This window comes from Grammomys surdaster, unplaced genomic scaffold (assembly GCF_004785775.1).
Source record: "Grammomys surdaster isolate TR1022 unplaced genomic scaffold, NIH_TR_1.0 188, whole genome shotgun sequence".
In the NCBI taxonomy this organism is placed as follows: Eukaryota; Metazoa; Chordata; class Mammalia; order Rodentia; family Muridae; genus Grammomys; species Grammomys surdaster.
The window spans coordinates 4911798-4929592 of record NW_021604633.1 but is presented as its reverse complement, the minus strand read 5'-3'; the positions used below and the strand labels follow the sequence as shown (position 1 = coordinate 4929592).

The 17795-nt window shown below is 44.0% G+C and overlaps 1 protein-coding gene across 1 annotated transcript in view; it reads right to left on the bottom strand.

Moving 5' to 3' along the window:
- Window positions 1-17795, bottom strand: part of Myt1l (myelin transcription factor 1 like) — a 132901-nt gene that overhangs the window by 23996 nt on the left and 91110 nt on the right. Inside the window, exons 14-15 of the mRNA XM_028768803.1 lie at window positions 8473-8535; window positions 987-1070 (exon numbers count right to left, since the gene is read on the bottom strand). Coding sequence (XP_028624636.1) covers window positions 987-1070; window positions 8473-8535 — 147 coding nt within the window. The remainder of the gene's footprint in view (window positions 1-986; window positions 1071-8472; window positions 8536-17795) is intronic.

Genomic DNA, 17795 nt, shown 5'->3' with positions numbered 1-17795 from the left:
TCCTCCCTCCCTCTCCCCTACCCTCTCTTGCTTCCTCCCTTGCTCCCTCCTTCCCTCCTTCGCTCCCTCCCCCTCTTTTGTCTCCTCCCTTTCTCCCTCCTTCCCTGTCTCCCTCCCTTCTTCCCTCCCTCTCTCCCTCCCTCCCTCCCTCCCTCCCTCCCTCCCTCCCTTCCCCCTCTTCCTTTCTTTTGACAGGGTCTCTTGTAGCCTGGGCTGGCTTGAAGAACTAGTTATATAGCTGAGGATAACATAGAGCTTCTGACTGTCCTGTCTTTATCTTACATGTCTGCATCACCCATTCTCATTTATGCAGTGCTGAGTTTTGAGCCTCATACATGCTAGACAAATACTCTAACAACTAAGCTATATTGTTAATCCACCTTTCCTTTTGAATAGCAAAGTTTAGATGCCACAGAATCCATGCTTCTGTTTATTATGATAAATTTTAGTTGATCTTAATGACCTATGCCTTCATTGATTTTTATTTGGGTTAAAAGTTATCTCTAAAAGTACTTGTACTGAAATTTGATACTGACCCACCAGGTTTATCATGTGAGGTTTGGAACCCTAGGAGGGAGGGAAAGCAGAATAGAAGATGAGAATGAAATGCAGGCAGAGCCACCAGCCCTTTGGGCTGCAGAGGAAGGTGCAAGGCAACCCCCTCCCAAGCAAGCCTCAGGGGGGAAAGGCACGTCTGCTGGTCTTAAAAAGCTGCATGCTGGCAGGGAATTTGCTTTTGGTGTTATGTTTGAGGTCCCCAGTATATATATGTTCTGGGGACAGGAGTGTTTCTTGAGATTTGGGTCACTGCAAATATCACTTGTGGCTGGACACCTGTAACTTTGAGGCTACTTAGCAGATGCACTTTGGTTTAGGTTCATCTGGCCTAGTTACTAAGTTAAACCTCAGCAGATGCCTTCTAGAACCTGCTGGCCCCCTTTCTCATGGTTGTTCAGTGGGTGTGTACCTTGCTGGCTGCCCCGTACCTGATTGGCTCCTGGTCTTCCTTGTCCTCTTTGCTCTGTGCTATCCGGATGCCACTCTTCTTTGCTCTTGGGCACCCAGAAAGGCTGAAGGAGAGACATGTTTCAGAGACACAGAACACTGATACTTGGGTAAAACTTCCTCACCAGTGATCTGAGTCCCTCTATAGCCTGGGATTTGGGGGTAAATAAAACCTAGTGTGTGTGGGGGTCCATTCTGGACATAGCCCCTAAGTCCTCTCAATGTCTTTGTACTCTTTGTCAGTTCCCTCTCAAGAAGGTTAAGAGCTTGGGTGGACTAGGCGCTGTAGACATGGGGAGTAGCCAGCTTGAAAAATGGGGACAGCGAGGACTGATAAGAAAAGATGATGGAGAAGATTCTATGGATGAATGTGGAACAGTGAAGAGGAAGGGAAGGAGGAAAGAAGAGAGGAAGAGGACAAATGGTGAGGTGATGTGAAGGGCAGTCAGGCCCTTTTTGATGCCGTGAAGAGCCCTGCAGCACGGGTGTGTGCTAGGAGGCAGTCCACCTCACTCAAGTGTGGACTTCTGGTTATATCTGCAGAAGGGATGCTGGAGTCTAAACATGCTTGTCTATGTTCTAGGTTTTGGACTTAGAAGCTTTGGAGATTTTCCCAAGGAATGTTCATATGCTAGGACCCCTCTCAGTATCTCTCCCTACATCTAAACACCTTGTGCTGGGACACACAGTGTGGGCTTTAGCCCATGCATAGCTTGTGAGTCTGCCTCAACTGTCTCAACTCACTCCTCTGTCACCTCTAGCTCAGTGCCACATGATGGCTTTCTTCCCTGGACCTTCACCTTCTTTCCAGCCTTCCGTATGCTCTATCTGACATCCTTCTCATGAACTTGGCCTCTGCAAAAGTCACATCTACGAAGAAGCCCTTGACTTTCTCTTGTTCACCTGTCCCTCCACCAAAGGCTCCTCTAAGAGGCTTGTCCCAAGGATATGTGGGCCATCTTGTACTCATTTGGTTCTTTAACACCTACTCAAGGCCTTTCACAGAGCTTGTGATCGTCAAGTATTTGCTGAGTGTAGCAGTACAACGGGAAAGATGCATTCAGGAAGCACATGGATTTCTGCACCAAGCTCAGCCCCAAAGCCTACAAGGCCACTGTGAAAGACTTCCAGTGACTCAGTAGTCTCTTTTCTTTTTGTTTTTGCTTTTCTCTTGTTTCACACACACAAACACACACACACATACACACATACACCCTCAGGCTGGCATCAATTTACTTTGTAGTCTGTGGTATTCTTGAATTTATCATTCTTATGTCTCCACCTTGTCAGCACTGTGATCCTGAGAGTTCAGGCAGCATGTACTATCTCAACTTATTTTATGTATTGCTGAGGACTGAAACCAGAGATCTGTGTATGCTAAGCAAATACACTATCAACTGTGCTACAACACCAGATTTAATATTCTCTATTTTTGCTGTAAAGCATGGATATCAACCTATTATTCTTCAAAGACTCAAGAGATTCTCATGGTGACTTTATTAGCCCAGGAATGGCATCAGGCATGCTGCTGAAGGGTCAGTACTGTTACTGGTAGTGCTTGGCCATGTCTCTGATCATGGTACCTTGACCAAGATGTTAGAGAAGCCCCCATAGGAAGGACAGGAGAACAGAAGGCCAATCCAAGTACAGGGATTCCTCAACATCTACAGTCTTTTCTTAGAGTCCAAATTGGCACCTACAAGAAACCAGTTGCCTTTTCTTTCTAGAACAGTGACAGACACATAAATGCAGGTGTTCAACCTTGAGAGAGAAGCCTAACTCCTTGAAGGAAAGCTACCACCAACCTCTGGGCCTATCTATCCTCTCTAAATATTACATTTAGAACATTTTCTTTCCACTGGCTCCTTCAGTGAAGGCAGACTTCTCCTGTCTGGTGCGAGAAAGCTTTGCTTCTTCCTCTTATTCTGCCTTGCTTAGCCATCTTATTGTAAGAATCTCAAAGGCAACATGTTTGAGCAGAACCCATCCCCATCCTATTTGGCAGTTTCACCACTCAGATCATGATGTGGCCACTCAGTTTTGGCCACTGCCACTTTCCTAACATTAACTTTTCTCTGTGCTGAATATAGTTGCACACATGTTCAAAGGTCTCGTGTTGGGGAGATGACCAGTGTGCCACCATTTCTAGCTTGGAAGATGCAGAACTTACCTCATCTTGAAAACCAATCCCCATATTCAACTCTATCTTTTGCCTGGAGCTGCCCAAGTCCTCACCAAGGTTTGTGCATCTCTCTTTCCTCATAGATTAGTTGTCCCTTGAGGATAGGACTTCCTTAGTTATCACTGTTTCTTGACCTCCAGAATATTGTATGTGCCCAATAAATATCTGTGGGATTCTAAATTTCTGGGATCTTGGGCTGAGATTTGGAATCATGACATAAATTACTAAGTATTTCCAAAAATGAGACTGTGTTTTCCACAATTTGCTACTCTTGGCTCAAAGACTCATTAGATATTTATATTTTTACTTGAAACCGTATAGATTTGAAACATGTGACAACCACAGAAGGTTCTGGTGGAAGATGTCAACATGTCACACTGATGTTCTTATCTCTAAGCAAACCAGAGTCAGGCAGCAGCCAACTTCTTAAGCAGGCCAGTTTTATCTGGCATGACAATGAACTTCCCTGCTCAAATCTATCCCAAAGAAAGAACCAGAAGCCTCTGGATTGCTGTTGTCCTGGAAATTTGCCTGTTGCTTTGTCTCCTGCCTTAGGAGGAATGTTAAGTTCGAGTTGGTGTTTCTGCTTTCTTCTGAATGCAGCAGCCGCCTTTGTTCTTCTCATCCAAGTGCTTGCTGCTGTGTGGAGTGAGGTGCTGCACGGGCCTCAGACTGAAAACAGTCAGTGTGGGGCTTTTACTGAACTGTTGTAGGCTTTTTTTTTTTTAATTTTTAGAAGTAGAAATACTGTTGTAACACTTTATTTCTTAGGATAGAGTGACAGAGTAGGGTGGGTCTTAGCCAGCTCTGGTAAGGTAAGAGGGCTAGAGGCTAGCACCTGGGAACTGTCTGGATAAAAATTGTCACCCACAGGCCAGAATGTTGCTCAGCTAATCTCCCTTGAGTAAGGGAAGGGCTTCCCTGTAGCATGTGTGGAGCTTCTGTCAGCATTCCATGATCTGGTTTCCTTAGCTCCCTAGTGAAGGTTACAACCTTCTGGTTCTGTGACCCTTGAAGAAGTCTTTCTCTTTGTGCTTCCAAATGCCAGCAAGCCTGCTCTCTTTATCCCTATCTTTGGGTGGGGTGATGCTTCTTGTAATAACAGGGAAGGCCTCTGGGATCGCTGTCTGGACTTTTCAGAGCACAATGAAACAGTAGAAGATATCAGCAGTCTTCTGGCTAAAGCCTTGGGTCTTTCATCTCTCAGAAGAACAAGAGGAAAGGGCTTGAGAAGATACTGAGTTGACAGCATGGCACATTTGCACTCCAGCCTCAATTCCTCATTTCAACTAAGGTAAAATAATCTCACAGGCATTGAGACCATATATGTGTGAAGCTCAGTGCAATACTAAGCTTACATAGGAATTGGTCACTAATCTATGTCCTGTGTTTTGGGAGATTAGTAGTTGCCCCTTAAAATGTCAGAGTACTTACATGGGAGGCAAAGAATCCCTTGTGGGACACAAAGTAAGAGCAGAGGGGTCTTGGGTATGTCTTGCTATTGTATGATACTGCTGAAAAGGCAAATGGAGGGCTCAATCAGAGAATAAGGGAAAGTTCTGTAAGCCTGAGTTGTAGGAGCATTCAGAAGACACTGCACCACTGTGTTCAGAAACAAACAAACACCCTGCAGATGAAGAGGCTCCCATGAAGGATAGGAAGAGAGCACAGAAGATCCCTGAGAAGCTGAGGAAATGATCAAGAATTCCAAGACAAAGTCAGCTGATGACTGCAGATTGTGAAAGCCTCACAGGTCCATCAGAGGACAGTGGAGGAGGAGTAATGGATGAACGTTTCAGAAAACATCAGGGTCCACAAAGATTTGTTAAGATAAGTTCAGGTGCGTTCTGATACAACACTGACGAGAAGCGGCATCACTGTTCTAACATAACCTAAGTAAGTTCCAAACTGCATCTTGTCTAGCAAGGCTGTATATAATTGGGTGTACTTTTTCCTTGTGGGTTGCTCCCAACCCCATGGTGTTCCAGTATTATTCTGGGCTCATAGGTCCATGAAGATGAGAAACTTGAGCAGATACCATGACTTGAGTTCCAGGTCTTCTAGTTTATCTCTTGAGCCTCAGTTTCCTCAGACCCAACAAAGAATGGGTTCCCTGTCTTCAGTGTGTAGAGAGCAGCAGAAGGAGGCATGCAGCCTTGTGGTGGTTTGAATAAGAATGGTGGCCCCCATAAACTCATATGTTTGACTGCTACATCAGGGAGTGACACTACTTGGGAAGGATTATGAGTTTTAGCCATGTTGGAGTAGGCGTGGCCTTGTTGGAAGTAGTATGTCACTGGGTAGTGGGGTGGGCTTTGAGGTCTCAAGGGCCTGAGCCAGGCCCAGTCTCTCTCTTCCTGCTGCCAGATGTAGAATGCGCAGCTACTTCTCTACATCATGTCTGCTTGTGTGCCATCAAGCTCCATGCCTTAATAATGGACTGAGCCTCTAAACCTATGAGCAAGCCCCAGTTAAATGCTTTCTTTTATAGGAATTGCTGTGGTCATGCTGTCTCTTCACAGCAATAAACACTGACTACAAGAAGCCTCCAGTTCATTTATATTATGAAGATATGTGTGTATTCCTCTAGTGTCTTGAGTCATAGAACAGGGCCATCCTATAACCCCAAGGTGATGTGTGTACCCAGTCTATGGCTAGGAAGGACAAACCCATGGGTACCAGAATTATCCATGGGCTCTGACTCAGCCCTGCTTAGAATTCTTGCTCTGAGACCTCACTTCTTACTGTGGCATGAAGATGCTCTGAACTCAAAACTGAGCGGAACTGTGGCATATCTGGGGGAACCCAGCGTGTCCCTGTCTAGGCAAACTTTCCTCTATGGTTTCTGTACAAGTATCTCATGGCTGTGTTCCTGGGAAAAAATTTGGGAATATAAAAGAGAAGGAAGATTGCTAATGATCATCTAGCTATTGGCTTCTGTCTTTATTCAACTTATACTGACCTTTGCTTATTTAGCTGTGACCTCAGTATTTTCTAAGTGGAAAACTTACATTAGTACAGTGAACTAAATGCAATGTTCTTGATTAATATGCTTGACTCTATTTCAACTTCTATGTAAAGGAACTTGTTACTACAGAACACTTCAATACACTCTACTTTCTGCTTGCTAAAACTGCTACAAGGCAATATTTGCCAAAAGTTTTCTTTTCAAAATCAAATTTGCTTTGCAATTCTGTTGATAAAGCCTGAATTTAGTTCAGCACAGATCACATCTTAAATATAAGGCTGGCATACAAATTCACACACACACACACACACACACACACCATGCATACATATACACATGAACACTACCACATAATACAAAGACACACAACAAACATACACAACCTGAACACATATACACACTACACATATGCACACAATCATACCATATACCCATACATACACATACAAATACATTCTATATATGTACACAAAATACACAACACACATATATATGCATGCACATGTTCATACATACCACATATATACATCATATACATAAACATACCTGCATACATACATACATACATACATACTCATACACTAATCCCACATTATTTTGAGACAAAACCTCTCTATGTAGCCTAGCCTGGCCTTGAACTCTAGGTGATCCTCCTGCCTCTGCTTCCAAGTGCTGGGATTACAGAAGTGCCCATCATGCATGGCTCTTTATTACATTTTAATGATACATTTCTATCTTACTAACTCCTAACATTCTAAATCAAAAGCAAAATGAGTAAAAATGCTGGTATTCTTCATGGTCAAAAGTAGATATTAAATGCCATTTTTTAAAAGTTGAACACAAGACATTAGATGTGGGCTGATCAGGAAACTTCCATCTCTAGCTGTACAGATTTACAAAATGATGAATGTTTTATAGACATTTACTTTCTAAAATAAATTAATATAAAGACTAGAATAGAATGCACCTGACTTTATACATTTAACTTGAGTGTTTTTGTAATTCTTTTTAATATAAAGAAACCATCTACTCCGGAAATGCTTTCAGAAAGATCTCAGTCTATCTTGAACACTTGGCAATAACATGTGAAAGGTAGAAACCTCTCCTGACCTGGTGGGACTAAGTCTGGAGGCATTTGATTGGTATTCAAGGATGGAGATCATGCTACCGATCAGCAGCCTATAGTTTGAAGGAGACCTCATAGCAAAGAAGTGTTGATTCACAAATGCTAGCATAATGCACCCAGGAAAGCCTGTGGAGAACATGGCTTTCTCTGCACCTTGGCAGCATGTGCACACTCTGTTTCTACAGACAGGGATGGCCTCGCAGAACTCTTGACTGTTATCTCAGAATGTGATTAAAGATCTTTCTCTGTGACCAAAGCCTGAGAAGCCCCACTGTGGGTTCCTCCTCTCTCCTCACAGAATGAAGTATGAGCAAGAACCCTGCCAAGCCAGCTTAGTAAAAATTCCAGTGCCTCCCTCAATCATCTTGTACTCTGCCTGCCTCATGGTCGGTCATCTTCTATTCTGCCTGCCCTCCCTCAGCAGTAACTAACGTTATGGAGTCATCAAGGGACCATTCGTTCTGATAAGGGTTTGCCATCTACTGATGGCCTGCCCCCTGGCTGTGGATCCCCACTTGCCCTTATAGGTATCAAGCTTTGAGGCTCTGATGTAGGACTCCTGAAACTGTCACCGGGCTCCTTGAGCAGAGTTGGCCTTGCCATCTTAACCATGTATCCCACCTACTCTTATTCTGTGACAGAAGCACCAAGATTTTCTTTCAACTCTCCACATAGTACCTGTCATAAAGTGTGCACTTCCATTGATGGAATGACAGGTAGTGGAGGCCTTCTGTTAGCTCCCATGGTGGGGGGTTCTGTGTCTTATTGTGGCCTCTCTGTTCTCATTGTGAGAAACTGAAATTTAAAACTAAGCCTCTCTGTGGTAGTCAGTCCTGTATATAGTAACTGCACAGCTCTATGCTTCAAATCCTAATGTTAAGGAGACTAGCAGCATGTGTGTTTATGAGAATATTTGCCTATATGGGGTATTCTCAGATATAACTTATTTAGAGATGAGTCTTTTTCCTTTGTTCTTCTAGAATGGAGAACTGGAAACGTTTTGGTGCTCTAGGGTGGTATACAGACTCAGGAGAGATGATCATTCAAGCAGGTCCCAAGTCAGGATCCTTAGCTGAGGATAGCTTTACGTGGTACATAGCCAGCCTGTACCTCATCCGAGAGTACAACTCCCCTGCCAGGATGGAGATGCTACTCTTAGGGACAGAGGATAGTTCTGATGCGTCTACATACCTTCGATGAGAAGCGTAATTGCCAGTGATGTGTCCAGAACCGTCACAGCCAGGGGTGGGGCACCTACAAGTACAAATGCAAATGGGGTAATTTACTTGAAGAAAATCAACCCCCCTGGGTAATTGACTTTATTTATCCAAAAGGCAAGCTCTTTATTGTGTGCCCTTGCTACTAAAAGAGACTAAAGTGATCTGGGAGCTCTCTAGCTCCTTCATGATCACTAGCACAAACAAACCCATTTCTACTTCCTTCCTTCCCAGCACAAGGACATGCCCAAAGGACCACGATTGTTTGTGACCTCTTAAGTCTTTTCAGTCTCTCAAGCACCTCATATCCTGTCACTAGACTTGTGGACCCCTAAATGGCCTTTCTGTGCCCTAACTGTTCTTTGAAGTTAGCCAAGGCCAGTTACCGTAGGACTTGCAATCCCAATCTACACATGTCAAGATCCAACATGGAAAGCTATGCATCATGGCTAAGGGCATGGGATAGTCTGAGCCAGCTCTGCACAGGGATCCCTGCCATGTCCTCACAATGCTGTCTAGACTGGGGAATCCTAGAGCCCAGGTAAGGCAATAGCTGGAACCTGTGCTGGGGGTTGGAAGCAAGGCAGATCCACAGTTCCCTAGTCATGGACCCTTCTATAGGTCTGTTTTACCTTAGGCCTATAATGTTTCCATTCTCGGGTATAATGTAGGAGGTACATCTGCATATCCTGACAGGGATCTCATAGCCATAGGCATCTCTACCAAGTCTGCTTAAACCCACAGAAAAAAAATTCATCTGGCATCTTAAAGCCAGCTTGCATTATTGATGGGTTTTTAGAATTGTTTCTCTCTAAATAGTGTGTGTGTGTGTGTGTGTGTGTGTGTGTGTGTGTGTGTGTTAGGGTACGTGCATGTGGAAGCCAGGGATAGCATCAGTATCATTCTTCAGCCACTGCCATCTATGTATGTATGTATGTATGTATGTATGTATGTATGTATGTACCCATCCATCCACCCATCCACCCATCCATCCATCCATCCATCCATCCATCCATCATCTATCTATCTGACAGAGCTCCTGACTGTCCTGGAACATACCAAGTAGACTAGGCTGGCTATATACCCTAGGGATACACCTGTCTCTATCTCCTAGTACTGGAAATATGAACCTGTGTCAACATGTCTGCCTTGAAATTTGTTATTTTATTTTGATAGTGGGCTCGGAGGATGACATTAAGGTCTTAATGGTTGCAAAGCAAGCACTTCTACCATGGAGCTATCTCCCAGTCATCTCTATAACTTCTTAAATACACTATTCCAAGAACAAGCAGACAGCAGTGCAAAAGCATACTTCTCAAAGCAACAGCATTGCCTTTGTACCACCATGAAGATAAAACTAAGGGACAGAAGCTAAGGGAAAAAAATACCCTTCCCATTAAATAACAGATTCAGTGATCCAGTGAACAAAATATCATCTGTTATTGAAGAGAAGACTGTGCTCTGTGCACTCGTCCAGACCCAGGGAAAGCCTGAACCCAGGTCAAGAACAAAGGCACACATGAGGACAGGCAGCAGATGCTCCCAAAGGTCTTGGTTTCCCTTTGCTCAGGAATGGTTCTGCTTAGCAACGCTGAGGGTGGGTCAGCATGTTAGCCAACTATAGAGGTGACACTGGAAGGCTACTCATGCAAAAAAATGAGGCTAGCCCACAAGCCTAGTACACTGTGGCTGGCAGACTAGTCACTCACAGATGTGCCTTCTCCAGACTGGATGACACAGTGCCAAGGAGCAGGTGGGCACACAGGAACTGGACAAGTTTCAAATGTGCGAATGGCAGATTGCCATACTTGGATGCATAAACAACTTTCAGGGTTTAGAAATTTTCTAATTTCCCTCTGGCCCCATGAAAGGGAATGTGCATCTAGATCTCAGGGCACAGAAGTCAGTATCTTCCATACCATATGTAAGGATAGAGTTTAATGGCCTGTGTTAGGGGAGGAGCAAAACCAACTAAATGGCAGGGCAGTGGAGGTGTCTGTGGAGTGCTCGGGTCCATGCAGAAGGAGATGGATCTTTGAAATAGGTGTTGGCTACAGAATAAGGCTGAGGTTGTTTGAATGAATCCTACTAGTCAATAGCAGCTCCATCCCTGACTGGGGACTCGGGTTTGAAGAGATTAACTGTGTTAACCTTCACTTCCGGAGTGATGATAAGGTCCTGTCATTCAATAGCTAAGAGAATATTTTCTGAGAAGTAATTCAGTGGGCTTGTTCAGTGGTTGATTTTTCCCAATGCTGAGGCACTCACCTGAGAGAAATCATCCTGAGAGATACTGAACGTGATAACAGTTCTGTTTAGAGGTGTTTTAAAAGACCTATCTCCCTACCTCCCCCACAATAACCTACACTCGGCCTTATTTTTCTACTGCAGGGAGATTTTAAAGCCCTTCCTAATTTAAAAACTTAGTGAAAGTTAACTTAGAGCTTACTCATTTAACGAGTAAGCTCAAAATGAAAGTGAGGTCCTACAACCAAGAAAGAACAATGATAACTACCTCCACCTGCAAAACCTCTGCAGCGAGTTCTATGTGTTAGGCTATCCTTTCTTTTTTTCACAAAGGTATAAATTCATCACCTGGTAAGAAAGAGGTTCAAGATGCACTCTTTCTACCACAAAAGGAAAAAGAAAAAGAATTTTCTCACTTTCAGGGTTTTCATTGTTTTGCAGAAGGTTTTCTTTCAGGAACCTGACCAGGTGACAGCACTTGTCATCCCTGAGGCTGTGGGCCTGCTAGCAGCTAGGAGGGTGGCTGTGGAGCTAGAGAGCCTCCCTCTGTGAGGAGCAAAGGAGAAGGGCAGGCCACTAACCTGCTTCCCTCTCCCTGCACTGTTGGAGCTGCTGAAGTGCTTGCTGCCTGCCACTCTCTACCTGCAGGTGGCACCTTTGGGCCGAGGAAGGGAGCTCAGGCTGCTTCACCTGCTCTCCCCTGCAGTGGCTCAAGGCATTCCTTCCTATCTGACTAGTCAAGACTTTAAGGCTTTCTTAAACTCACAGATTTACATACAAATTTTCCCAGCCTTAAGAAATTTCAATATTCAAAACCACAATTTTCTGCAGCCTCAAGTGAGGAAATGACAAGTCCTCTAAAATGGGACCTGCCCCTCAGGCCTCTCCACTCTGGGCCTGGGGGAGGTGTGCGGAATCCACTTTTCCCTGTCACGCTGGTAACCATCCCTCTAGGAGCACATCTTCCCAGGAAGGGAAGCCCACGTGGGACAATCAGAGGCAGCCGGTGTGCACAGCTTGAGTTTTTGAAACCACAGAAGAGATAGGCTGGGTTTCCATGGAAACAGCCCTCAGCTCCCTAGGGGGAGGCAATGGCTTGGCTGTCAACACTGAAGTGCTTCTGGCAGGCCAAGGGAGGTTTTAAAGGACACTGCTCGATGGCCCTTCTTGCTTTCCTAATAGCTCCCATGGACAGCAGTGCGGGAGGTATTTTAGGCTTTTATAGTTAAGGATGCAAAGTTTGTTAAACAAAGTGCTTGGCTTTATCGATATTTTTTTCTTATTACAATGGGACTATGCGTAACGAACACCCAGAAAGGAGATGAAGAATAAGTAACCTCTTTCCATACTTGCTGCTTCTGAGACTGTGAGACAACACACCCTGGTCTTGCTATAATTTGGTTTTGTCTTTGTGACATTAAGAGAAAATAATTTTTGGTGGTACATATTGCTTTCTGGCTGCAAACATTGGTCTTGAAGAACAGTGACAGAAAAGTAATTTTTAAATGTCTTAAATAGTGCTTAATTGGAAAGACATGCAGATTCAGGAAAAATCCTTAAAATACTAATCCAGAAGTCCTTATAGACCCTTCATTCTGATCCAGGGCATGGCCCTTTTCTGCTCAGGAAGCTATCTGCTGCTTACTGGAGTCTGAAACCCCTGGTCACTCTGCCTTCTGTTTTTCTACCTATTTAACATCATGTAAACTCAGGACTCTTTAAGAATAGCCACTGGCCACACCTACCCATAGAATATCAGATATGTCCTCTAACATAGAAAAAGATGGACATTAGTGTACTGAAATATCTAATTTTAAAGTTAGAGAACGTTGCATTAGAAAAACATGGGACAATAGCCAGCACCTCTCAATTGTGATATGAATTTGTCCTCAATGGGACTCAGGTCCCATTACACAGGCCCATGTGGTAATCTCTTCATAGAACCATAACCTGGAGAATGGGAATGGCTACTGACTGCCACTGTCTTCCTAGTTAGTCACAAGTGTCTTGAGAATGCTTTCTCTGTATCATTCTCACATTCTTTAAAAAGATGTATTAGGAGGGTTAAATCAACATTTAGAATTATGTTGGGGGATATAAAGTATGATGTCATGATAGGCATGCTCTTTGGTAATGTCTGAGCATGACATTTTGATAGGGGTGTACCCTGGTGAAGCAGATATGTAGCATTATGATAGGTAGGACCTCTGTTTAAATGAGAATGTGGCATCAGGATAGGTATCCTCTCTAAGTGGGTATGACATCATGATAGGTGTGCCCTCTGGTTAGGTATGTGATGTTATGAAAGATGCCTTTTGGTTAATGGAGTACATGACTTTATGATAGATACACCCTCAGTACAACACATTTCCTGATCACTGTGTGCTAAAGGAGACCCCATTCCATGCCAAGATCATGTAATATAAGCTAGCAACTCTGTAACTCATCTATCATCCCACATCTCCATTGCAGGGGTCACATAAGCCCACATGCTCTGGTGGGGCATAACATGCTAACATGAGGGTCAGCTTCCTCTATATACATGAAAAGAGGTCACAGTGGCAGACAGATGTCAAGACACCCCAAGTGCAGTGTTCTAGTACAGTATGGACAGTGTGTGACTAGTACATAATCCAACACCCATGCTGGATAAGAAAGAACCCTTAAATATTCAGCGGACTTCCAAATTACTGCGGGAAAGGGTCTGCAAGTGATTTAAGAGTTCTCATGACAGAGGCAACTACTCATTTTAGAAACCTTCAAACAATGGTGCCTGACACTGCCATCCTTGTGATCTCTTCCTGGACCTGCTGTCCCAGGACCTGCTGTCCCTCAGCTGATCCTCTCAGGCTGAGCTAGCCCAGAGGTACCAAACTTCAGAGAAGAGGGACTGCTTAGACTGCTAACATCCAACGTGGGACAAATAGACTTTGATGCTTTGACGAATCCCAAGGGATCCCCTTTCCACTATTCCTTCTGTTTCTGTTTCATAGCAGCTCTGTTTTAGTAAAACAAAAAACATGAAAAAAAAAAAACCAGCCCTTTTTCTTCAGTGCCTTCAATTTTAAAAGAAATACAAATGTAGAAGTAGGCCTTGTCTCTGGGTGCTAACTACAGATGTAAAGTGCAATGGTTCAGGCCACATGCTTTTGCCCAGTTACACAGAAATTCCAGTTAAGAATGCTTTCTTTTCTAAACAAATGTGACTCTAAAAGTATATTTTTTTCATCTTTTTCTGTCATATAAAATGAAAACAATAAAGAAATGTAGAGAAAGAAACAATAAAGACATTTTTAAATGGACAAATGTTACACAGTTACTCTTAGGTTACAACCTTACTTCCCCAAACCCCCCAAAATAGAAAGGAGGTGACTTATCAGGAATAGACATATATGGCATCTGACATTTCTTAAACACATTACCTCAATTTCAAGGGAAGACAAAATATTTAAGTTGCTTTTCAATTTGTAAGGTATTTGATAACTTTCTCTTTATTTGTAATTCCACCTGAGTTGTGCAGACTTGGGGTGCTATTCAGATGTAACATAACTCAGGGTACTGATCTGGTACTAGGGCTGGGCAGGTCACCTCTTAATGTCTCTTCCTTGGGTGGATCCCCTTCCTCCTACAGGAGCCCATTTCTCTCCCAGAAGTCCTGTTCTACCCTGTCCCTCACTGCCCTGCCCTGCTCTGCCCTGCTCTGCCCTGCCCTGCCCTGCCCTGCCCTGCCCTGCCCTGCTTTACCTTTTTCAAAGTTTCCTAGGGAGGGTAGGTGGGGGACTAGCTTGCTATTTAAAGATGCTGACATCACAGAGCACTGCCAACAAATGCAGGCCCTAGGACTGGAGCTGCATCTCCCTGAATCTGTGCGGAGAAGTTCCCATGCTATTCTAAAAGTCCAGAGGCAGATGAAGGTTTTCCATAGTGTTACACTCAGGATGCATGTATTCTGAGAAAACCTGCACATTCAAGAATATTAGTGGTCACTGGGTTAGATTTGCTGACATAGGGAACACATAAAAACACTATGCTTCTTTTTTGGTTCTAAGCCCTCTCTTTTGTAATTATACTTAAAAGCAAACCAATAAATAGGAAACAATTGTTTTAGTGGCCTTCACTTAATTTTTAGTTAAAATGTTGAGGACGGTTAGGTGCAGATGTATCACCATGTAAAAGATACTGTGAAGCCTGGATATAGTGACTCCTGGTTGACAGATTCAGGGAGCCCTACAGCTCCAGGAGGGAAATGAATACCCATTTGATAGTTTGAGAAGCTCACTAGATCTGTGATGCCCAATATGGTTGGTGGTTCCCTAACCCTGAGAGCATGTTCTGAGATGCATCAGTGGCAGTGTGTCACTATACCAACAACAGAAACAGACCTAGGTGGTGTAGCCTACCACATGCACAAGTTCTACCACATATGCATGTTCTAACTTCCTGCTCCAGTGTTATAAGCCTGTATGACAGTGCTATAGGCCATTGTAGGCACCATTCTAAACATGCTAAATGCAAGTTCTATGGTAGTCCTATGGACCACCATAGTATATGCTGTTCCTCACTGACCTAGCCAGAGCTAAGCAGTGCAGGACTAAGTGTCCTAGCTAGAATATCTAAGACATTCTCTAAAGCATATTTAGATCTCAGGCTTATGGTACAACCCATTGGGAATAGGAACTTCTCAAAGTCAATCTAATGCTGATGAGGAGATCACAAGCTTGCTATCAGCATGGGGTAATCTCTAACATGCATTGAGTAGATGCAACCTTTAGCCATGGACTCAACTCTGTTGGGTCCCACAGTGCCCCTGGTGTTAGGGATAGGGGACTCAGCTCAGAACTGACCAGCAGCCTGGCCATGTCTGATTCATTTCTGTGGGCCACTGGAGCTCAGACTTGGTCCAAGGGCGGCACCCAGGCTGCATGGCAGCTGGACTGGCATGCTGCATGCAGCTCTGTTTTTGTGTCTCAATCATGCAGCTACAGGTCTTAACTCAAAAGTCATGTGTGTGGATCATGCTGCCCTTTGAGTCTGTGGGAGGACATCTAATGTGGACCCCTGGTTGCCAACACTGTGACCTACTGCATAGCTGGAAGATATCCCAGGAACATCAGCAGTGGGCTCCTGTCAGGGCGGCAGAACGTACCTAGCACATCCTGACGTCCCATTCACTTAACAGGATGTGTCCATGGGAAACTGCTGCCAGAGCACATGCACGTCCAGCAGCAGGGGACCAGCTAAACAAGAGGCGGGGCAGCCGCAGTCAGAACCCATGCAAAAAAAAAAAAATACAAAAGGTGACTAGTGCAGCGGGCTCAAGGCAACAGAAACCACCATTCCTAATCTCTCACCATCTACGGTGAGCAAAGAACGTAGCACATCACTTAGCTCATGGTGGGTGCCGGGGCTCCACATCTGACATGCAAGGGGATTTCATCCAGTGCTAGAAGGTGGGGCTGGACTGAGGAATACTCACCTTAAGTTGATTACACTGAGCCCTAAGTTAGTGCCACAGTTTAAGAGTATTATGATGGCTTTTGTTGGGGATTCTCTCACCCCAGGTGCTGGGTGGAGGTATGTAAACATAACCACATCTATTCTACTCCACACATAATGGCATAGTCCAAAAGTGTTCTCACAAAGGAATCAAAAGATATCAGTGAATATATCCAACAATCTTTAAGCATATTTGTTAAATATTCATGATGCCTTCCAGTTGAAGTGCATTAAGAGGAGACAGGGAGGGAGGAGTGGAGATCCATGTCAAGAGTTTTGCATGCTAATACTCAAGCTCTCAACCATAGAGAACTGGGCCCCATACCAGACAGATCGACAGACTCATCCACAGTGCTTTTCCACCTCAACCACTGCTAGCAGCTTACATTTGTTCATACAAATAGTCAGAGTGGAGAATATACCAGACAAGTTTCCCAAGGATACCAAGGTTCAGAGTGTAGGAGAGACCCATCCCATTGGTTCCCACCAGGATTTTGGGAAAGATGAACGAGAGAATGCCACATGTCTGGGCACTGCTCAAGCTATCAGAGCACATGGAGGCACTGGAGGTTAGCTCCACTTCTCTGACCACAGATGGCTCAATGCTTCTTTTGAGCTACAGGCAGAAAGAGGTTGAGTCATTTAGAATCAGGGTAGTTTCTTAAGGCTTTGGACCACAGCCTTTAAGACAGGCAGGTTTTCCAGTCAGTAGTGTGGTGTACTTGGTTTTTCTTTGGAACTAAATGGTCACTTCTAATATTAAATCTCACTTTTTGTTTGTTATACTTATAGGCCATTTATTTACTTCCTTTGGATTTTTACACAGGCTCTTCTTTGTTTCTGGGACTAGCCCTAAACCCCTGAGCCTCTCTGAGTACTAGGGAGAGGCTTGCATCACCATTGCCATCCAGGATCCTTTATTTTCCAAAGCCCCTCAGTTGACTACACATAAAACCTAGGGGGTTAACTAGTTCATGCTATCCTGCACTCTGGGACAACTGATGTCTTCTGCCTAGATACTGCCTCTCTGTTTTCCTTCTCTTTCTGACTTCATTTAAATCTCGCTTTTCGGTTTAGTTTCCATCTTTTAGTACACTAGCATGAAAAATATCTACCCTTCTTCCAAAACAACCTACATTTCTCACTGGTCTTGAGACAATTTGTTTGTTCAAATCAATAAGAGCTTCTGCAGACTTGGCTTTATATATATTTTAGAAATAAATTAATCAAATTCCTTATTTTACAGGGAAGGATTCCACAGCAGAGAGGCAGGTTTTACAGAAAACTCTCTTCTCTCCTTCTCTGGCATTTTCTTTGATTAAAATCTTTTTGTGGTTTCTTTTGATTTTTCTTTTTAAGACAAGGTCTTTCTTGTGTCTCCTAGGCTGGCCTTGAACTTGTGATCTTTCTGCTTCTGCCTTCCATGTTTTGGGATTGTAGCTGTATTCCCCATGCTAGGTCATGAGCAGAATTTCTAATGTCTGCATCCATCACTGCTTCATGTGCACAGTCCCTCCTGTAGATGCTCATGTGCTCAGTCCCTCCTGCAGATGC